At 46.6% G+C, this 19027-nt stretch overlaps 1 protein-coding gene across 2 annotated transcripts in view; it reads right to left on the reverse strand.

Moving 5' to 3' along the window:
- Positions 1-4835: 4835 nt before the first annotated feature.
- The window catches only part of LOC126548177 (ribosome biogenesis protein BMS1 homolog), a 184973-nt gene continuing 170781 nt past the window's right edge, over positions 4836-19027 (reverse strand). For both annotated transcript variants that reach the window (XM_050196311.3, XM_055063180.2), the window contains 2 exons: positions 5206-5364; positions 4836-5110 (listed from right to left, as the gene is read on the reverse strand). In XM_050196311.3, coding sequence (XP_050052268.1) covers positions 4910-5110; positions 5206-5364 — 360 coding nt within the window. In that variant the 3' untranslated portion in view covers positions 4836-4909. The remainder of the gene's footprint in view (positions 5111-5205; positions 5365-19027) is intronic.

Genomic DNA, 19027 nt, shown 5'->3' on the forward strand with positions numbered 1-19027 from the left:
ATTTCAGGTGAATTTAGAGAAAGTGAAAGTTCATTTCAATATTTACTGGCGATCAACGCGAGTCAGAGCGCAGTCATCACGAGAATTCACGCTGAAGCGGGGCCATGGGTGCCGCCATGTTCGACAACGCTATTTCTTAAACATTACGGACGTTAAACTTGCCAAATAATAGATACTTTTAGCTTGTCCGCTATTCCGGTAAACGGAAGCGGTTTGGGCGGATTGCCGGATTTTCGGGGGCGTAAACGTGAGCGGCCAGAGCGGTGCAGCCGCCTGTTAGCGTAAAGTTCAGCCATACAAACACAGAGCTAAAACTGCAATAACCCCCTATATCCTGCTTCGCTACTCGTGCGAATTTCGGCAGCGGCGTAATTGTGAACACGATTACGCCACTGTCAAAAATTTACACCAGCAGCTAAGCAGAATATAGTAATTAGCTTTGTGTTTGTGTGGTTGGGTTTTGCGCCGCCAGCTGGCGCCACCAATCTGGCCGCTCACGTTTACGCCCCCGCTAAACCGGCAAACCGCCCGCGCTTGCCGGAATACCGGACACGCTAAAAGTCTCTAATGTACGTTATCATAGCGCGCGTAAACCGCAGAAACTCAATAACGTTCCGAGCATGCGCAGTGATGACGACGCTATTTACGTACGTAATGCTTTTACGTTCGGTTGCAAACGCTAAACTAAAGCTGGGGCCGTATTCTGTAGCGGTTCGGTCTGGCTGTTACGTCTGGATTACGTCACTCGATGAAAGAGTGGAACGGGGCGGCGTGAAGGGAACCAATCAACGAGCGGCGGTCTGCCGGACGATCACGTCATCATTTTTGTTTGTACTTGGGGGACGGTATAGCAATTGAAGGATGTTGCTGGTTTGATAAAAAACATTGGTTTGTATAGAACACTTGCAAATATAATTTTCAGTAATAACTGTGAGCTTGCGGCGCAGGTGGCTACTGGGAGTGGTAATATTATTTGTGTTGTTTTCTTATTTAGTCGCTAGGTGGTGTGCCATACGTTATGCAAACAACTTGCCTCGCTTTGTTTACGTTTTGGACTTGTTCGCGCGCCGAAACCGAAACGATGTCGTCGCACAAGGACAGGCGGCTGGGTCCTCATGTTTCAGCGAGGCAGCGCGAAATACTCGTTTCATTTGTCGAGGAGCACCTCTACCTAGCAAAGGCGTCGTGTGTGTTGGGCCAGCAGCTGACGGCGGCTTTCTGTTGCGCCGTGGATGGGAATCTAACCCATCCTTGTTCTTTGCCCACAACCGTAATGGCCTTGGCGACGGCTGTAATCCGGCTGGCCGAAGGCTGCGACAGTGCAATCGCTTCTTCATTCCCGACGCACTGTTGAAAGCTCCCGGGCGCAAAAAACCGCAGCGCGCACAGCACTTTCATCGTAGTGTTACGTACAAGCATTACATGGACTATCAAGCTCCATTCCTTTCTTTCTTTTATAGTCACCTAAAATATCCTGAAGATAGTGAAGTAAAAAAAAAAGATTAAAAAAAAGATTTAAAGGGCCCCTCACCAAGTCTGGCCATTTTGAGCTGACAAGTTCAGAGCATACAATGCGCGCCAACGATCGTGTTTGCAATGAATTACATCGCTACCGCCGCGTAAAAGTGAAATTTCAATCCGAACGCCGTTTTTCCTTCTCGCGGCCGCTGCGCTCCAAGCCGGACGGTGACGTACTCGCGTCCCTGCGCCTACGTACTCGTGTCCGCAGTGTGACGTCGCTCGTGGTGACACGTGACTTCGAGAATTATTCAAGGCACCATCTGTTATTTGTGTGATCTGTTGCTCGAATTGACGATTTGAAGTTTAGAGAAATAATAAAACACACAAACGGAATATCTGCGTTTTTATGGTGAAAGCAATACTACGCCAGGTCTAACCGCTCGTCAGTTTGCATCAGCTACACGCGAATTCCATTGCCGCTTCACCGAGAACCCGTGTGGAAGTGTGTGATGTGTATGTAATCGACTGTGGCAAAGCAAGCCCAAGCTAAACCAAGTCCAACATCAAGTTACACCACAGGCAGAACTACAAGCGTAGCCATGCAGATATTGCTTTCGCAATTCAACCAGGTTTAACCTGAGCTAAACCACAGCCATTTTTTTGTTTTACTTCGCACCGAAGCAAGAGATGTACTTCCGCTTCGTCTGCTTGTTCGCACGGTCGTGCAGTCACGTGCTCAGGTACCGAAACTATGCCACATTCTACCGTGTTCCAGCGCGTGATCATGCTCTGCGATCCGCTTGTTTTGCCTTAGTATTCGAGTAGCACTGAATTATACCGCTAGTCGTGTCCTTGTGCACAGACGGTGCGCAATATTGTGCGCTGCACGAAACCAGACAATCAGAATATTCTGGTTTCTACCCGCCGTGGTTGCTCAGTGGCTATGGTGTTAGGCTGCTGAGCACGAGGTCGCGGGATCGAATTCCGGCCACGGCGGCCGCATTTCGATGGGGGCGAAATGCGAAAACACCCGTGTGCTTAGATTTAGGTGCACGTTAAAGAACCCCAGGTGGTCGAAATTTCCTCATAATGCCTCATAATCAAAGTGGTTTTGGCACGTAAAGCCCCATAATTTAATTTAGTTTTTAATTCTGGTTTCTCGGAAACTAAAATGTCGTGCGCAGCGCCGAAAAAAAAAAAAAGGCAGAGAAATGAAATGAAGGCGGGGCCTGTGCGGTATGCGTCACGCGATCGTGGAAGTCTGGTATGGGAGAACGCAGGGAAGACGGGCCGAGTGACGAGTGTCTCGCTATGCAGTGGAGCTTGCCTCCAGAAATCATGGGTTTGCGACACTGAAATATTTCTATCTTGGCTATTAATGAGCCGATTTGAGCGAGTGAAAAACTTTACTGAGCTCTAGTAATTGTTTTTTTTTTCTGCGGCTGGGGTGGATTGTTGCGAGGAGTCTTCCCCGGAGGTCTTCACCCGCTGCTTCGTCCGTCCTCTATCGCACTGGTCGGCTGCCCTCATTCCAGGGCTCCGCTGGCCTCTGCTGTCCGTCGTGCACGCCACACTAGACCTAGTTGGTCTTCGCAGCGGTCGGTGGACAGCAGACCCTCCCATTGCTCTGCAGTTGGGTGTGATATGATTGGGACGTCAGTTTGTTGACATGCCCATGTTGTAAATATGGGTTTCTCATTGCACCATGGACATTTGTCCTTGTATAATGTGGAGTGCATTTTACTTAGCACGTTGAGGTTAGGGTTTGTCTCCATGCGATAGCTTCTTCCCCGCTAAGGGACTCGTGCGGCGGCGCGGGGGGGGGGGGGGGGGGGTACCACTTCCTGCTGCCTCTGAAATTGTCTAAAATGGCCGAGTACTCTCGGGGTATAGGCGTGGGTTCGTCAAGGCTGTCGACGTTGGACGCTCGGTAATAAGCGTACTCTCGAGCTATCTTGTCCGCCTCTTGGTTCCCTGCCATCCCCGTGTGTCCTGGTACCCATACCAGCTTGTGTGTGATCGCTTCATGTGGTTCTGTGCCTGTGTATTGTTGTGTTTCACAGTCTATTGAGCAGAGTATGCGAAGCCGATTTGAAAAAAAATTTGTGGGGCAGTACACTCCCTAGAGGGCACGTAACACCTTTCAGCGTATAACCAAAATTTGCTATGGGGCCTGGTGAAGGACCCTTTAAGCAGTTCGACGCTCCTCCTGCTCTTCTCCCGCAAGTGTGGCGTGATAGAGTGCCGTGTGCAGTGACTCGGACCCATTTTCACTCACAACTTGCCCAGGAATATTTAGTTTAGCGTAATAGCGAGCTTAGCAGGATCGAAATGTGCATGCGAAGAACGCTAAACAACCTGTAGTGTTTAGCATATGCACGCTCTTTGATCAACGTCAAACATTGAGGGGCTGAATCAAATTCCAACTATTCAGCATTCTTGGGACACGCCGTGAAATATGAGCAGACATCCTCGTTCTCTTGGCTTGCGTTGGGAAACGGGCAGTAGCACGAAAGGCTTTACGATCATACGGTTAGATAACCTCACACAATGAAGCTGATGGTGGGGAAACTTCTGACAGTTTGGCCCAAGAAATTTTCTCATAATGGTAGGGTAACTTCCGATTGCTTGGCCCCAGAGATTTTCTTAACTCTTCACAACCGCGCCAGACAATAAGCTTTAGAGGCTACTCTCCTTTACTGCCTGTCCGCTATGCTGGCCTGTACACCAGTGCGGCTCAATTGATTGTGCTTTTATCATGCTGTGTGCAAACTGCAAAGTTGACTTTTTTTCAGCAACGCTCAGCCTGCTATGAATGATGTGCGTGGCTCAATGCCTTAAAATGAAGAGGTTGTCATTGTGAAAATGTGCACACTCCGATAGTTTGCTGTCACCAAAACAGTGTGGGATTGGCAGCAAGTCTTATGCTTCCGTTTCTGTACAGCGGTATTTTCATATATCAACAGTAGCATTGGCAGGTGCTATACATAATTAACATTCGTGCAGAGCAAACACCAGGAAGTTACTGCAAGACATGTCTGTCTCGACTATTAACACCACTACTATGAAGCCCTTTTCGAATGATTGCAAATGTCGATTGCTGTCTGTCCACAGAATAGACCAAGCAATACATTATGGCAGATGTGCCAAGGTTGATGGGTTCTGGCAAGCAGAAAGTGCTGGTGACTTTTAGTCACAACTGTACAGTGATACTTGACTTTGCTGCCTGTTGATACTTGTCCCATTTGCCAAGCAGCCTACTATTGCCCACCTCCAAATCCAGAGCCATGCAAAAAACCCATTAAAAAATCATCCAGTCTGTGCATTATCCTATTTTGTTCACTTGCCACTGTACACAAGCTGAAAACTTCCTGTTGCAGGATGTTATATGTACATTTCTTTATTGACACTTATGTACAAATGAAAAATGGACTAGTGTTGTGGCCCTTCATGTCTTAGCTTGTGGCTTCTTTCCTCTGGTCAGAGCCTTGCAGATCCTCTTTTTGAGCTCCTTCTGCCGCTTGAGCTGCTTCATTTCATTCTTCCGACATTCAGCACGGTGCTGTCGAACCCTCTGGATTACCTTATCTTTCATATTCCGCAGCTTCTCCTTGTGCACCACCTTCATCATTTGCATAAGTTTGAGCTTCTGAAATGGCAGACACAAAACAACAAATTAGCATTAGTTCTGTGCTGCAGCTAGCGCATAAACTTGAATATCGCACAAGAAAGATGCAACTTTACCTCCTTTTCTGCTTCCTCCAGAACAACAGCCACACGCTCAAGGGCATTGCCTCCCTCTGTCATTGACTTCACCTTTGGCTTGTCCTTATAGGGAAGGTTCTTCTGCAGCTCCCTTGGGATCACAAAGGGTTTGAAGTGGAATGTTTTACGCTCAGGAGGCTGGAATTGAAAGAAATGCCACACAAAACACATGAAATTAAGCACAGAAGTTATCAAGAAATTGATATAACACAGCAAAAACAAAATCTAACCATAATAAATTCCATGCAACAAAGCTAGAGATTGAAAAGGCTTTTGGACAGAGGTCTAAATTTCAACCCTGCAATGGAATGGACTACACTTCACTATGCCAACTGTGCCACATGTGGTACACTATAATGATTACGAACAGTTAGAGTAACAGGCACTAGTACCAGTTAGCAATGACTGATGTGTACCACGGTACCCTTTGGTACATTATAGTTTGGTGCTAATCAGCTACCTGAAGCTCCATGCATGGCATCAATCAGCAATTTGGTATGTCGTATGAATCAATTTACCGTGAATTGACACAAATGATTCAGTCCATTAACAGAGTATGAAGCTACTTAACACCAAATCATGCGGCGCACAAATATGCCACATCATGCTTGGTCCACAGATTGAATCAGGGATTCAATCATTCATGTAAATATGCCTTTGTCAGGTAGGTGTAGTGTACTATGTCATGGGGATCAGTCAGCAACTGCTGAGATTGTCTGCCCCTTTGCCAACAAATAACTTCATACATGCTACTGGTGTTGTCAGTGGCAATGAGAATTTCTTTCCCTTTGAAGTTAACATTCCAAGACTACCTGACTACATTACATAATCTTCTTGTTGTGCCAAAAAATCCAGCATCGACTACTAATTGCCATTTCTTTTAATAGGCACCAAAATTTCACTACATTAGCATTTTTGCAGCTGCTGCAGCCTTCAGTCAAGCCTGCGACCTTCTGCTCAGCAGCCAAACATTATACAGCAGCTGTTGAGACACTGCAACAAATACCAACTAATAATAGCTGAAAGTGTATTACAGTGGTGCCTTCCTAAATAAGCATATATGTATAACTAGGGAGTGAAGGCCCACAGTGTGAATGTGAAAAACACTTGCAAAAAAAATACAATACATATTTATCTGAAAAAGATGATACGACCATGCAGTGACTAGTACATTTGCGGAATAAAATGTGAGAATGTGAAGGCGTTTGTTATGGCAATAAATTCATTGCACAACCTGCTCATCAAGCTGAGGTTCTTAATGAAAATTCAAACAAATTGCTCTCAATAATAAAAAAAACTAGTAGTTGAGTCTTCTCTTTGGCATATGTGCACCTTCACCTTGCTGTGTGCCTGCATGTGGCACGAAGTCAATAGAATTGTGGCACGAAGTCAATAGAATCATGCATCTCTGACAGCTTTTGCATGGATGTCGACGGCATGCTTGACATTGTACACCAGGAGAAGTGCTGTTAAGTCGTTACCGCCTTCCGAGAGTACGACACTGCTGTTGCAAAAAAGTGGAGGCATGCTGTGCAGTCAAATCTATTTTTCACAACTTTCACAAGTCATTCTTGTACTGTGCTGAGATCGTGAACCCAAACATGAAGGCAGAACTGCCAGCAGCATTCGACACACATGGGCTGTTGCTTTTGCCATTTTATCACAGCAGCACAATACTAGGTACACTGCTAACAAGGCAGTGTGATTCCCTCCCCCCCCCTCTCTTTTATCCGTTGTCCACACAAACACGAGCAACCAGGCCATGACACTTTCGTGCACGCTGTGTACATCCAAAGCTAGTCTTGCGATGGGTTGCTAGAAGCTACAAAAAGAGATTGATGTGCATCTATGAATGGCCTCAAGGATGAGAGGTTGCCGTACAGTGTATCGCAGTTTCATTTCGATCGGACCTGTAGACTCAGACGAGCCTTGTACCCACAGAGGCAGTCCTGGCCGATGCAGCACTGTTCTGTGAATTGCAGCGTTTAGGTGCTCCGTGCGTGATCCCCGCATTGGGCAAAATTTTGGAGTACATGTGTGGATTCCGCAGCTGCACCACTAGACGGTGCAGCTTGTCAAGAGGGAAATGCAAAAGAGGAGCCCAGCTGTACATGGATGTGCTCAGGGTATGAAATCTATTTTATTTTTTTATTTCCCCACTAGGTCTTTTCAAGGTCCTATCCCTGTTATTCCACTTTCAAAAGAAGGTATTCATTAGACAGTTTTAGAACAGCATTTGCAACAAAAGGTAAATGCATTACGTATGTAAAGAAATAGTGTTGTCCTCACTACACATGCTCTGCACGTTATTGGGTTGCTGTAGTTTACGTGTGCTATGATAACGTACATTATTTGGTGACTTTACAGCTCATAATGTTTATGCACGCTAAGAAGTAGCCTTGTTGAACATGGTGGCACCTATGGCTCCTGCTTCAGTGTGAATTCTCGTGATGGCAACGCACTCACTCTTGTTGATCACCAGTGAGCATCGAAATGAGCTTTTGCTTCCTCCAAACTCACCTGAAATATTAATTATGAGCGCATAGCGTGTCTAATTTCTGAGATCGTTTGGCAATTCCAGCATCCATAGGCCTAACAAGACACATCCGCGTAGCAATAACAGGATGGTTGCTAATGGATTGTTTTCGCTTAGATACATTTGGCCCGAGGCACCAGATGGTGCCCTGTTTCTTTTAAGGGATTGACGACATATTTTTAGTACCTTTATTTTTTTAGCACAACAGAAAGCTTACTGGTCTCAGTGTCCAATCATACAGTGGTAATGTGCAAAATGCCATGGAACATTTTTTATATGAATTTTTATTAGAATCTGCACTGTGGATGTAGTCGTGCTCAAGAAACATGCTGGAAACAGCAGTGGTGGGATTCCTTATACAATTGCTCAAATCTGCTACATTCTGTTAAAGCTGCTCCAGGATGAGCTGTGCTGCGCAATCTCTGAGGCCACAGCGAAGAAGAGTTGTGATCGACGCCAGGTAGCAGTCATCACCGCCACCACCTAATGCGTAGAGTGCCGTGACGTGTGCCATTCATAAAGCTAAATGAGCTGAAGGGTCACTGAGCTGATCCAATCCAGTGCGTGCTTGCACATGTATGCGGTCTGCCATTAGGAAGTTGTGCGTGCTATAATAGCAGGTTGTGCAAAGTTTAGGATGAAGTTCTGTCGGGCCCAGTAGTGCATGCTCGGTCCATTATACGTTGCTGGAGTGTCTCGCATTCGTACTTCATACTGGTGACATGGCCTTGGTGGGAGGTGTTTGTCAACTGACGACATGCACTTAGTGCGTTCGGCAAGGCAGCTGTGTCATGGTACACTCAGCAAACTGAAGCTTACTCCCTAGCTTGTTATCAGCTGCTTTGCTGCGTTCCATTTACCTGTACGTGCTCATAACACAGTGGACTTGTAGCTCAGCCATTTTACAAGCTAAACGACTTTAGGATGAAAATAAAATTGCACAATTGCTTACTGTATTTTGCATACCACGTGACTGTATTCCAGTGAGTTTTTGTGCCTTTATGTGGCTCACTTTAGTGCTCCAGACGCGCAGTATTTTCTTTCTTGAGTGCACTGGTTGGCTCAGTGTGGCTGCGTGATGGTTATAATTTGTTCATGAGTGGTTGCGTACATGGATCATCTTCCTCGACAATAATAGCAATGATGCACACCTGCACTCAGTACCATTTTTGATGCGCAGAAATAGTGTATGGCCGATAACCATTAAAAAACATCATTGCTGACTGCTACAAAATCAGCTCCAAAGCTCTTGGCCATTTCCACCACTGAAACAGTGATAGGCGAGCGCGATAGCGATTATACACCGGCAATGGTAGGAAGCAAGCTACAAGTGCAACTTCAGCTGTAAGGAATGTTTTGCAATATTTCTAGGGTGACCGTAAAGTGAGAAAAAAATATTTTGCGCTGGTATATATGTACTCTTCATTCATGAATAACAACAATAAAAAAGAAAATAAATTTATAAGAATTAAGAATTTGATGCACATTGATACACATAGTTCAAGGCCTTGAAAATGTGTACACGAGAATATTTTGCAAGACTCAAATGTTCCTGCTCTTACACTAATATGTACATCCATAGCGCAATCGAACTGTGTAGATGCGCGCAGTCAAGAAACCCTTGTGGTTGTGTACCCGTCAAAAAAGCGCAACGTGTGACAAACTTCCGCTAATCTACATCTTATCGCCAACCAGAGGCTATTAGTTTTCGCTAATGTAAAAAAAAAAAAAAAAAAAAAAAAAAAAAAAAAAAAAGAAGAAGAAGAAGAAAAAAAGCAACGGAAATGCATGCACGGCGGCATCCTTCCTATGCGCACCCCCTGTGAGCACTAAACGAGCGAGAAAGAGGCGGTCGCCCTTTGAGCGATTAGCAAAGAGATAGTCATCAGTTTTGCAGGCACAAGAAGCCCAAACCGCCCGCGGAACAAACCCAAACCGTCGCCCACGCGCGCGCCAATGCGCGAGCGGTACTATATAGACGCACGGGAGCAACCTAGCTCTAAAACAAACCGTGCAACGAAAACCAAGAAAGGGAGGTGCGCGAAAAAAATTCCCTGTATTGCCACATAGTGGCAGCACATGACAGAAAAGAAAAAGTTAAGAAATTGGTGCGCTTTTGAAACGTACAGACGACGCCATAAATATACGGCACTGACCATTTTTGGACTTGTTTGCGGCGCCGTATATTTACGTCATTGACCCTCAAAGGGTTAACATCTTCCTCATGTTTGCATTCCCGTATAGTAAGCTAAAGGTCTTGAAGCTAACATCCCTCATTAACATAGGTAAGGCAACAAACGCTGTTCTAAAATTGTCTATTATTTGCAGTTGATTCATTTTTGCACACTCTATCAACATATATCCTCTACCATTCCTAAAGTCGATGCCCTAGCTTCCTATCGCCTTTTTCGCAGGCTACTTCCCCTCCACTTTCGCATTGGTGTTGCCCATGAGTGCAGTATACCGAGTAGCGCGTCTAATACTATCGCTCGCGCATGGGAGCGCGTGTGGGCGGGTGGCGGTTAGTTTGGGTTTTGTTCCGCGGGCGGTTTCGGCTTCTTGCGCTTGCAAAATTGCTGGTTATCTCGTTACTAATCGCTCAAAGGGCGACCACTTGTTACTTGTTCGTTTATTGCTCAAACGGTGCGAATACAAAGGATGCCGCCGTGCATGCGTTGCCTTCTTTTTTTGGAGACTCGCCAAGAGAAATCGCCTCTGGTTGGCGATAAGACGAAGATTAGCAGAAGTTTGCCGCACGTTTTGCTTTTTTGACGGCCACACAACCACATAGTTTTCTTCAGTGTGCTCACCTACGCAGTTCGATTATGCTATGGATGTAAATATTAGTGTTAGAGCAGGAACATTTGAGACTTGAAGATATTCTCGTGGGCGCATTTTCCAAGTCTTGAATTATGTGTATAACAATGCCATCAAATTTTTAATTCTTAAAGTTTATTTCCTTTTTTTATTGTTGTTATTCATGAATAAACAGTACAAATATACCAACGCAAAATATTTTTTTCTCACTTTACGGTCACCCTAGAAAAATTCCGGTAAATTTTTTTCAAAATAGGTCCCTCTGAAGAATTTAAATCTGCAATAAAAAATAGACACTGGGCGGTCGCATATGGTGAAAGAAATCTACCCTGAAAGGGTTACAGGCCCGCTGTGCACAATGGCAGCTAGCTGCCGAGGAACTGATGCCGCTGAAGTGCGGAGGCGATGGCAATAAATCAAACAATGCCGAGATCGCGTGTGGCGTGGCTCAGTGTCTCACCGCTAATAGTAGAGCCACCGAAGTACAACACTTTGACGTCCTCTCCTGATGTTTCAGCAGCCAGTCATAATACAACACAAGAAAATCTGGATCAACATATGTCCTCAAAAGCGCAAGCGATACGTAGCAACAGCGTTTGATTCGGAGAGCATCTGCTAGTTCAGCACCATGTAGGGGGAGCCACAGTCAACAGAAGAGAGAGTGAACGTCAGCGTAGGAGGAGAAGAAAGGAGATGGCACTACATTTAGTTTATTGAGGAGCTTTACGAAAAAACAAAAACAAACAAACAATGGGAACAGTGGTGCACTTTTCAATAGGGAAAAACAACATGTCGTCGCACCTCAATGTCTGACTCGGCCCCCAGGTCTCGGCACGTTAGAGGGAGCTGTTCAACGCACTGTTCGTTTTGAGAAACAAAAGCGATGCCGCAATTTGCTTTCTGCCATCTCTTTAAACACATTTTGCACCTCCAACCACTCTGCTTCCTCTGCGAGCAACACCAGAACCGAAGCTCCCATTGCAAATGCCATGCATATTCGCGAACTAGACTGTGGATTCGACCCAAACGTGCCATTTGGTAGTTGCAGCCACCAAATGGATCCAATCCAATCCTCCAGATGTGCCAGGCGAGGCCAGTTTTGTAGTGAGCGTGTGAGAGCTCGAGTGGAACCCTTCTTGTCGTGTTCTGCTCCTAGCCGACGATGTGCTCAGTTTCGAAATGATTGACAGGAGGGTGTTGTCATTTTGACATCATCAAAAATGTGGCCCCGCCCCATGCCTGGCGACGTCTGTGCGGCCTTAGCAAATTGTGCTAGGCGAAACTGAACAACAATGAACAACAATCTACGATTGTGCCCCAGTTGTTTCGTTTTGGCTCGGTACGTGCGTAGGCCGCATGCCTTCAGAATTGCAAGATTGCCATTTATGATCACGTCGATAGCGACAGCGGTTTCGTCTGCAGTGGTTGAGGCAAACATCAATTTCGTCTTGACTTGGCGCGTGCATCGGCCACGTGCCTTCAAAAGTTGCCTAGTCACCAACTATGATCGCATCGATAGCGCCCACGGTTTAGTCCGCAGTTGTTGCAGCAAACGGTAGTTTCGTTGACTTGTTGCAAAGCTGCTGAGGATAAAGAGCACTGGTTACATCTCGATGGATGGACAATGGGTTTGTGACCAGCTAAAGAAATAATCAGGATGTGTGCAAGGTAGTGAAAAGCGTGTCTCAAATGAAGGCACACGCTGCGGCTGCACTGCGAAGGAGTCGCAAGGCGTTCACCGCTGTAAGAAGCAATCACCAATCAGTCACGAAATGATGAGAATTGCAGCTTCTGCACTACATTTATGCAAAATTGAAACAGAATTTGCGCATTCATTCAGTAAATAAAAGCGCGTTGACGTAGTAAGCACTTGTTGTTTTCTTGATACCCACGATAATTTGACATTTGCTTAATTCGGACATTATATTATGTCCCATGAAATCCCAATTAACAAAGCTTTACTGTATATAGAGTTAAGAAAATGACCACGATGGCATCATGTCATGCATACAATTTATGTCATAACAAGTATGTGATGTCATTGAGGTCAAGACATGACATTCATGTTATCTATGCATTCATGTCATGTTCCCCATGCCTATTCTTATATACAGTAGACTCCCTTTAAGACTAAGTCCAAGAGACCATGAAAATTTGTTTGTCTTATCAGAAGAAGAATTGACAACATGACGAGGTGCATCCAAATATCTTACTTCAATATGGTAAATAAAGTGGACTTACAACAGTGGAAAAATAACATAAAATGCATTTATTTAGCTGAACTTAAAAACTGTCTTCAAGTGCTACTCTTGCTTGGTTTCATGCAGTCCATAATGGACGTTTGTCACTCCTGTGCAAATTGGCAAGCACCCACAAATGACGTCATCTCACCCACAAATGACGTCATCTCACCTAATGACCTTAAAAATCCTTCTGTGCCTATGTGCTGCTAGAAGTTCACTATAGAGTTCGTGCAGGCATCTGCCACCTCACAGGCCATCGGTGCACGCTTCAAGTAAGCGAAAGTGTGAAGGAGCGCATTGAGCACGCAGCAAAACACCACCTAGAGGAAAGTCCAGGTGACGTTGAGCGAAATGGGGAACAAAAACGAGGCAAAATGTCGCAGAGGAGGAAGGTAGGCGGAGGCATGCTGTGTTGACCTCCTCTAGCAGTTGCTACAGGTTTTGTTTGCGATATGGACGTACCAGGTTCGTCTTGTGATAATACGGTCCTTGCACGCCGTACACTGTGTGTGCAAGTGAAAGCGTGCGATGGCGAGCTGACGATAGCGGCTCAATCTCGCGTGCGCATGGGAGGAAACAGGGAAGGAAGGGCACCGTCTTCCATCACGCACGTGGCACCAGGGGACGGGAGGGAGGGCGTTGTACTTTGGCTGCGCACGGTCCCGCGGGCTTTATTTGAAAGTGGTCTGCTCAAGGGGCACGATCTAGGTGCGCCAACTGCTCTTAGCTTTGCGTGCACGCCCCCCAGGCGCGGTGCATCAAGGCTTCCAGGATCAGTAGCGGTGGTGGTCACTCCTAACGCTCGTCTTAACCGAAGAGTATGTCTGAGGCTGTTCATCTTAAATGGATTTTTCTTTTGCCCTTTGAGTCTATAGAAAACCAAACAAATGCTCCCATGTTCACCATTATATGCAAGATTTCGGCTTAACTGAGTTTGTTTTAATGAGAGTTTGCAAAGAATGTTTCATATAAAAGTACAGAGGTCAACTGCACTCTGATAGATGAATGAGTGCGGTTTCCTTGCAACAGTCGTCCAGCCCTTCTCTCAGATATCCGCTGCCCTAAACAGTGTAGACATCAAGGGTGGAGTTGTTGCCATTTGAGGCTGCTTGATGACTCTTCAGTGACAAAAGTTTATAATAGAAATCAAAGTAGTCACCAGGATGTGCATTGCTGTTTAAGACACCTCCACACTGGATGCATGGAGCTCACACGACAAACCGCAAATGCAACCTTTACAACTTAGCAGCTTGGCTTTTCTAATTATTCGGGCACGGGCAGCAACTAGTCAATCAATCAACGTTAACAACCAGGTCTTTCCCAGCTTAATCATAGAACCTGTCCCGGATGCCCAATCTGCCCTTTCCTCCTAGCCGTGCTTCCATGCGTGGAGCTAATCTTAGAGGTAGTCTCTCCATGGCAAGTGCAAAGCATGAACTGAGATGGTTGGTGCCTTGATGTGCCTTTGGTTCCAGTGCATCTAGAGTTGCCGGTCGCGCAATTTCGTTTCCGAGACATGGTGTGAAGTGTGGTCGCGTTTGGCAGCTAGTTCGTGGTCTTCGAGCAAGATATGTGTTCATGTTTGCCTAAGAGTGCGTGACACTGGCAAACCTTTCTGGCAAAACTGTACCTTTTGTTTTGTTTGTTTGTTCAGGAGGAATAGCCGTATCCTATTAAACTTTTGTTTTTAATCTGTGGCCGCTAGTTGCGGGCAGTGCAACTAGCGGGAGAAGTCGCGGGGCGACTTTTTCATTGCGAGTTGCTGTTCTCGTGACGATTGCATTCATGAGGCTGACGCAACGCCACTGTCGCACTGTCTGCCCCTGTCGGGCCTGAATCACCTGTGCTAACGCTTTCCGTGTGGTCCTCATCACTGTCTGTAGGCTACACTTTGGCAACAGAGGAAAATAATGGCGAAAAGTCGAACCTCGGAGTGGACATCTGTTCGCGGTCGCAGTAGCGCTGCCGAGCAACTTCTTCGCATTCCAAATGCCACACACTGTAGTCAACGGTAGATCCCTGTTGTGTCGGAGCCAACTTCGTGCCACGTTCGATATCACGAATGGTGTCAAATTTTTCTTCTATGCTGAGCACCTGGTGTTTTTTATCCAAGATTCGGCACGACGCAAGTACAGTCGAATCCAACTATATCGAACCTATTTACATCAAATTATTCTTTATATCGAACAATTTCTGAACATGGTATAGTTACACTAAGTATATATAGCAAAAGTTACGCTTACATCGAACAAAAATAGCAGCGACTCCCGATATATTGAATGTCAAGCGGAGGAAAAGGGTCCCCAGAAGTTGGCTTTCCCTTGCGGCGACGGGGAAATCCGCCGGCGTGGCTTCGTCAAACCGCTCTCCCTACCGTGACCGCGCTGCATCGAGCGAGCCATCGACACTCCCTGTAAAAAATGATCCCGGCCCGCACGCAGCACGCAGCACTTTCTCAGACAGCCAATCAGTGGCTCTTGCGCCATTGTCGTGCAAGATGGCGCAAGTGCGAGTTGTCTTGCTGCTTTTTGGGTTTATTGTGTTTGTGCCTTGGGGGCCTTCTCCCGCAGTGTTGCCGCAACGAAGCGGCAGAATTGATTTTTCGCCATGAAGCTAGAAATCATAAATCGGGTCAAACTTGGTGAGAAGTCAGATGCCCCGCAGCGTGCAAGATTCTGAGGAGCGCTCTCAGCACGATCGTGAAGAATAAGGGGGAGATTAGGGCTCAAGCGGACAAGCTCGCGACTCGGTGCCCGTGGCGCCTGACGCGTGCACACGGCTGTGTACAAGTGGTTCATCCGAAATTGCTTCAGACGTGCCAGCAAATTCTGATGAGTGCGACGAAGCCGTTGCCGGTGTTGCCGAAGTTTGGAGTGAGCTGTCAGAATTTCCGGAAGCCGTTGACGAATCAATGGTCACCGAGTTCGTGAGTGCAGATGATGGTGTCGCGACCACGGGAGAGCCCGAAAACGAAGACTACATTGCCGACATTGTACCGAGCACAAGTGATAGTGGCCACAATGACGAAAGCAACGACTGTCCTTTGCCCACATCCTCCGAGGTGATTGGCGCACTCACACTAGTCCGGTGCTTCTGCGCGAATGTGGAAGGTTGCGGCTTCAGCTGCTCCGATTCTTTAGACAATGTGGAGAAGTGCATGCGTTGCAGGCAGCGAAATCGCCCAAGCATAAGAAAATACAGGACTATTTCAAGCGAAACTAAGCTACTTTCATCAATAAAGTGATTTTAAAAATGGTATGTGCTTTTATGATGTCCAATTCTTTAGCAGGCTTATATCGAATTATGCCCTACTGGGGGCGAGCTCCACCACTGGAAAAGCTGGCACCACCGTTGGCATGACGTGGCATGAGGGATCACGTGGTTCAGCGGCCGCGTCGGCTGCTTCGGAAGCGCTGAAGCGAGCTGAAAACGAAAGTTTAAAGTCCCACCTGCGCTGCGGTTCTGATTAAGTGGGGAGGCTTTACCACTTGACAACATATGAAAGTACTATAACAGGTAGTGGCTGCCTTTGGAAGCGTGCAGCTCGTCAGCCCTAGCCGCACGCAGAGAGGAACCCCCACAACGTACGAAACGGAGCCCGGTGTCAGCCTTATTCACACGTAGCCGCAGCACAAGAAGCTGCGTGAAGCTTGGCTTGCGAAACTTAGAACTGGGACACAGCCATCGGCTACAACTCCGGTATGCAGCAAGCACAAGACGCGAGGAAGATTTCTGCTACGGCGCCGAGACTGCGATGTTCAAGTAGTAGAAAACGCGCACTGAGACGCTCGCCAGCGCCCGCTGCCTGGGTAATGTTATGACGGTTTGGTCTATGAACTTGTTGTTGCTAGATACTGGCAAGTTCACTGGAACCGAAAGGAAGTGGTAAGACGCACATTAAAAAAATTCATGGCATATGGTCATGTTTGTGTTATGAATTAATGCACTGGATTAGGAAAAAGAAGCAGCGGGAAATCGCACGCTGAGAAGACCAATGAACATACAGTGTGACGCAACTTGAGAAATAATATTGAAATGTCCAAGAATTTAGAAGACAAAAAAAGATTGAATTGTCGCAACGGCACATCACAGTCGCCGTAGGCATCGAAGTCTCTATAACGAAATTATTTTTTAACAGTTCTGATAGCGTCCATGCAACAATGGTTGCTAGTGTACTGTCAAATGCTCATATGCTGCGGCCTAAAGCTCATGGCACAGTGCGAAAACGGACTCACAGCGAAGGCAAAACATTGTGCGTGAACATGCATGCAGACGCGCAGTCGGTCGCTGTGAACCCCTGCGATCGCTTCATTGAGGCTTCATTCTGTTATGCTCCATTTGGTTATATAGACAGCCCACTATAAGAACATATTTGACATTGTTTACTCTCACCGTTTGCCTACCTATCACGCAAGAAGCCGGTTCGGGAGACTCCATCGTGGCGACCGCACGCAGTGGCGTTCACTGTACGTATTCGGTAAAGAGACAGTGTCTGTAAATGATTCTGTGCTTTAAGTTTGCCCAAGATTACTATATTGACAGTCAAAAACTTCCCTCGTTTTAAATGTACTTACAAAATGTCCGGGAGGGCTGCCGTGTGGTATTTTTATTGAGCGCTGTAAGCGAAACCTATGAGGAGCACGCGGCGTGATTCCTCATACTACGCAAGGGAGGCGCTTCCAATAGATGGCGACTCTGTAAGTCCTTGCCCCCAATATCGAACTGATAGGCGTTTTTTTGCAAGTTCGATATAGCTGGGTTCGACTGCATTAAAATTTTTTCACTCGATCTGCACAAGTCGCGTTGTGAGCATCACTGTCGCAAACGCAATTTCAGAGGTTTGCAATTTCACCGACCTTTTCATTATGACCACAATTTGGCCGCTAAGGTTGACTGAATAGGAAGCTTTACAACCTCGGCTTGTGTTCTGCAGCAGCAAGAGCCTGATTTTATGTGGTGTGGCCGGGCAGAAAGTTGTGTAGCCTGAGTACACATTTGAATAACGATTGCAGATTAGATATCTGTGACCAAGAAGTTTCATGAAAGCAAGCAGGTTGTTTGTCGATGTGCCGCACTTGTCATCCCGGTAACTGGACGTGCTGCACGTGCGAAATAGATTTAGAATGTCACACACATAGCATTTGCCCATTAATCGCTACCGATGTACCAATAGGGTGCCAAACCAAGTGCTAAAATGTATAACGAAACTGATGAGCTACCCACGGCATCATGCTGAGCAACAGAACACATATGCATATAGAGTTAAACCTCAACGAAGTCGGTAAAATCAGCAATTTGCTTCGTTATATCAAAATTTCGCTGTGATAAAATCTGACCTTTTATGCAAATAAGTACAGTCACCGATCGATTTTATTTACACGAAAAGGGGCCGTAAAATTTTCCGAATTATCGCACAATAGAAAAAAGCAAATTCGAATGAGAAAACAATTTTTTGATAAATTTGGAAGTCAGTGACGAACGATACGGTTTCATGCCACATTAACGATATCTTCTCGGCGGCATGAATAAAGCGAAGTCAGCCATGCTTTCGCGTTGTTAAGAATGGCCGTACGGGGTGGCAACGTGCCAGCTTTCAGCCCGCTGCACGTGTTCCAAGCCCACCAGGCGGGGCGCCCTTCGGAGAACTGCGAAGGGCCGGTAGCCACGTGGCGCGCGATCAACTCGGGAAATTGGTACTTGGCCGAACCATCCGGGACAAAGCAGAGTTCTACGAAGCCCTCTGACGTCGGCACTGAAAGCTGGGCGGTACCGAGAACTGTCCGGCCTTTTCACCTGTGTGTGTGTGCAACACGAACATTTCCGTCCACTGGGACTCCGCCCACGGGGATCTCGAAGAGTGACGTCGAACGATGACGTCGAACTATGACGTCAAGCGGAGAGCTTATAAGCAGCGTTTGCCGGCTGCTAGAGCGTGCTCGTGTCGTGCTCGTTGTCGGGAGCTGAGTGCTCTTTGTCAGGCTAGAAATGCACTAGTGAGCTGTGTGCTCGTAAGCTGTTTGCTGTATGTTAGTCTTGCGGGCTCCATATGGGAGTCGCGCTAGACTGCCAATGTACCTCATGTTTCAAATGTAAAGACTGCCATTAAATCCTGCTCGCCCAGTCCTGTCGTCCCAAGGTCCTCGCTACGACTACGACCGCTCCAATCCTAACAGCGTGTACTCAGCCCTCACGGCTGATAGCATCA

This window comes from Dermacentor andersoni, chromosome 1 (assembly GCF_023375885.2).
Source record: "Dermacentor andersoni chromosome 1, qqDerAnde1_hic_scaffold, whole genome shotgun sequence".
Classification (NCBI taxonomy): Eukaryota; Metazoa; Arthropoda; class Arachnida; order Ixodida; family Ixodidae; genus Dermacentor; species Dermacentor andersoni.